This window comes from Numida meleagris, unplaced genomic scaffold, assembly GCF_002078875.1.
Source record: "Numida meleagris isolate 19003 breed g44 Domestic line unplaced genomic scaffold, NumMel1.0 unplaced_Scaffold363, whole genome shotgun sequence".
Lineage (NCBI taxonomy): Eukaryota > Metazoa > Chordata > Aves > Galliformes > Numididae > Numida > Numida meleagris.
This window is the reverse complement of record NW_018364588.1, coordinates 87066-90032: the sequence shown is the minus strand read 5'-3', so window position 1 is coordinate 90032 and position 2967 is coordinate 87066. Positions and strand designations below refer to the sequence as shown.

The window sequence follows — 2967 nt, the reverse complement described above, 5'->3', positions numbered from 1 at the left end:
CGTCCCAGATCCCCCTTCCAGACCCCAATTTCTCCCATAAAGCCTTCAATTCCACCTCCATGCTCCAGATCCTCATCTCCAGGCCCCGGTTTCCCCCCTCCAGGTCCCAGATCCCCCTTCTCCGCCCCAATATCCACTCCCTCCAGACCCTATCTTCCCCTCAAGGCTCTAAATTCCCCCCTCCGTGCCCCAGATCGCCCCCGCACACCCCAATATCCCCCCTCCAGGCCCCATTTCTCCTCCCTTCAGGCCTCGGATTCTCCCCCAGTTCCCTCCCGTGGCTCCCCAGCCCTTTCCCGAGTACCCGGACCCCTTCCCGGCCGCCCACCCGCGCGTTCCGGATGTTCATGGTTGCAGAGGACTCGAGAACTCCACCAGCTCCGGCCCCGCCGTCACTCTCCTTCTCCTTAGGCACCGCTTCCGGCGGAAGAATCCGCCACAGCCAATCAGCGCACGAATCTCCAAGAGGCCCCGCCCATAAGTGAGTAGCGATTGGCTTAACCCATCTATCCCGCGCTTTATGGACAGGCGCAACAGCCAATTACTAAGCAAGATGAGCAAGATGACACCGCCTTCACCGCCGTTGCTCTCAGCCAATCAGGAACGATCAAATCCATCTGAGAATGCACTCTCGAATGCAGAGCGCGCCAGGCAACAGCCAATCGCAGCCGTGAATTCACAAGAGGGCGTGCCCACCAACACTCCCACCCAATCGCTCTTCGCGGCGCAGCGCATTGACAGCCGCATGAGCCAATGGGAAGCGAGAAGAGGCGGAGCGGAGCACCGTGCACAACTTTTATTACTGGAGGTAGCAGCGTGGGGTTGCTGGGCCGCGTCCCCAAACCTGGTGGGGGCTGGCCTGGTCCCCATGGGGCCCCCAGCCTCAAGTGGTCCTAGACCAGGTCCCCATGGAGTCCCCAGACCTGGGCAGCCTTGGACTGGGTCCCCGTGGGGTCCTCAAACCACGGTGACCCTGGACTGGGTCCCAAGAGGGTCCCCAAAAGAGGTGTGCCCACAGGGTCAGTCCTCAGCCCTGGACAGACCCCGTGGGGTCCCCAAACCCAGGCGATCAAGGTCCAGGACCCTGTGTGCTCCCCATAAAGAATGGGGTAGATCCATGTCCCCACGATGCCCTCATTTTGGGGTGTCCTGGTGTCCCTGGTTCACAACCCATCTCCGTGGCCATCCCCACGCCGTGTCCCCCCATTTAGGGCTGCATCCGGAGAGCCCCGTCCAGCCTCACCACCTCCCCGTTGATCATGGGGTTCTCAGCCAAGGCCTGCACCAGGTGGGCGTATTCGGCAGGGTTCCCCAGCCGGGATGGGAAAGGAACCTGCTGCCCCAAAAAGTTCCGCACCCGCTCGGGCAGCCCGGCCAGCAGCGGGGTGGAGAAAAGCCCTGAGGGGGGTGCAAAAAAATAAAATAAAATAGGGGGTGTGAAGCACGTATCCCTCATCCCTTCCCACCCCTTAAAGTTCTCCCTTCCGTACCCGGGGCGATGGTGACCACGCGGATCCCCAGAGGCGCCAGGTCGCGGGCGATGGGCAGCGTCATGCCCACGATGCCGCCCTTGGAGGCTGAGTAAGCCGCCTGGCCCACCTGGGGGGATGAGGAGCGTTACGGGGTGCCCCTCTCATCCTTTCAGTGTCCCCCACCCAGTCCCTTCTGGACCAACTCACCTGCCCCTCGAAGGCGGCCACGCTGGCCGTGTTCACCACCAGGCCCCGGTGGCCGTCGGGGTCAGGCGTGTTTTGGCTCATTAGGCGAGCACTGAGGCGGATAACATTGAAGGTCCCAACGAGGTTAACCTACGGGACAAATTGCAACAGGGACATAGATGTGACCCCAATGCCATAAGCTCTCCATTGGTCAAGGACACCTCATGACTGCAAGCACCCCAAGACACGCACCCCATTGACAGGAGACCCCTCATGGCCACCCCATAACCAACCCATTGCCCAAGACCACACAATGAGCAAGACAACCCCATGCCCACCCCATTAACCAAGGCCACCCTATGTCCACCTCATTGGCCAAAACGACCCCACAACCACCCCACTGACAAAGACAACCCCGTTGACCAAGATCACCCCATAACCACCCTGTGTACCAAGACCACCCCCACTAAGATGACCCCAAAACCTGACCATGATCATCCCACTGACCAAGACCAATCTGCTGTCCACCCCGTAACGACCTTGCCCCCATCCCCACTGACCCTGGTCAGACACTCACGTTAACGACCCGCTGGAAGTCCTCCAGCTCGTGCACTTTGTCCTTCTTGGCGTTGTAGGTCTTGACGGCGATTCCCACTCCGGCACAGTTCACCGCCAGCTCCAACTTCCCAAAAGTCTTCTGGGTCAACGCCAGGGCCGCCTCCACCTCCTCGGTCGATGTCACCTGTGTGGACGGGGGGCAGATCCCCCTCAGATCCCTTCCAGGGCCCAGATTCCTCCCTCCAAGCCCCAATTCTCCCCTCTGAGTCCCAAGTGCCCCCCACCCATGACCCAATTTCCACCCTTCCCGAAGCCTGATCCCCACGTTGGGGTGTCCCCTTGTCCTGCAGCATCCCTGCTCCGTGTCCCATTCTCACGGATGACCCCACCGGGCAACCGTGTCACCATGTCACCTCGCTGTTGTGTGACACCCGCTCCCGGTGCTCACGTTAGCGGGGGCAAAGGCGCAACGCTCGCCCAGCTCTGCTGCCAGCTGTGCCCCCTGCGAGCTGGGCAGGTCAAGGAGGACAACGCGGGCTCCTTGCTCCACCAAACGCTCCGCCGTGGCCCGGCCCAACCCTGAGGCTCCACCGGTCACCAGAGCCACCATTCCCTGGAAAGCGGGATGGGGTTAATGGGGTGGCGGGGAGCGAGCTCGGGTCCCTCCCCACCGAGGGGTCCGGAGCTCCCCGGCACCTTGACGCTGCGCAGGGCCGCCATCGTGGGGCCAATTGTGGGGGGGGGGGCGGTG

At 62.0% G+C, this 2967-nt stretch overlaps 2 protein-coding genes across 2 annotated transcripts in view; both read right to left on the bottom strand.

Annotated features, from left to right (window-relative positions):
* Positions 1-715, bottom strand: part of NAA10 (N(alpha)-acetyltransferase 10, NatA catalytic subunit) — a gene marked incomplete in the record, with an annotated part of 2680 nt that extends 1965 nt beyond the window's left edge. Inside the window, 1 exon segment of the mRNA XM_021383323.1 lies at positions 329-715. Within this exon segment, the coding sequence (XP_021238998.1) occupies positions 329-349 (21 nt within the window).
* Positions 716-781: 66 nt separating this feature from the next.
* HSD17B10 (hydroxysteroid 17-beta dehydrogenase 10) lies at positions 782-2961 on the bottom strand. The gene is made up of 6 exons (XM_021383322.1): positions 2913-2961; positions 2665-2829; positions 2236-2400; positions 1680-1808; positions 1491-1599; positions 782-1398 (listed from the first exon to the last, which is right to left on the bottom strand). Exons 1-6 carry the CDS (start codon positions 2934-2936, stop codon positions 1208-1210), a joined length of 783 nt encoding a protein of 260 aa, XP_021238997.1. The 5' UTR covers positions 2937-2961; the 3' UTR covers positions 782-1207.
* Positions 2962-2967: the final 6 nt, after the last annotated feature.

Coding starts and splice junctions, on each gene's coding strand:
- HSD17B10 (XM_021383322.1), bottom strand. CDS start 2,936: ATGGCGGCCCTGCGCAGCGTCAAG. Junction 2,401..2,664: donor GCGCCTTTGCCCCCGCTAAC/GTGAGCACCGGG, acceptor CCGTCCACACAG/GTGACATCGACCGAGGAGGT. Junction 1,809..2,235: donor ACTTCCAGCGGGTCGTTAAC/GTGAGTGTCTGA, acceptor TTTGTCCCGTAG/GTTAACCTCGTTGGGACCTT.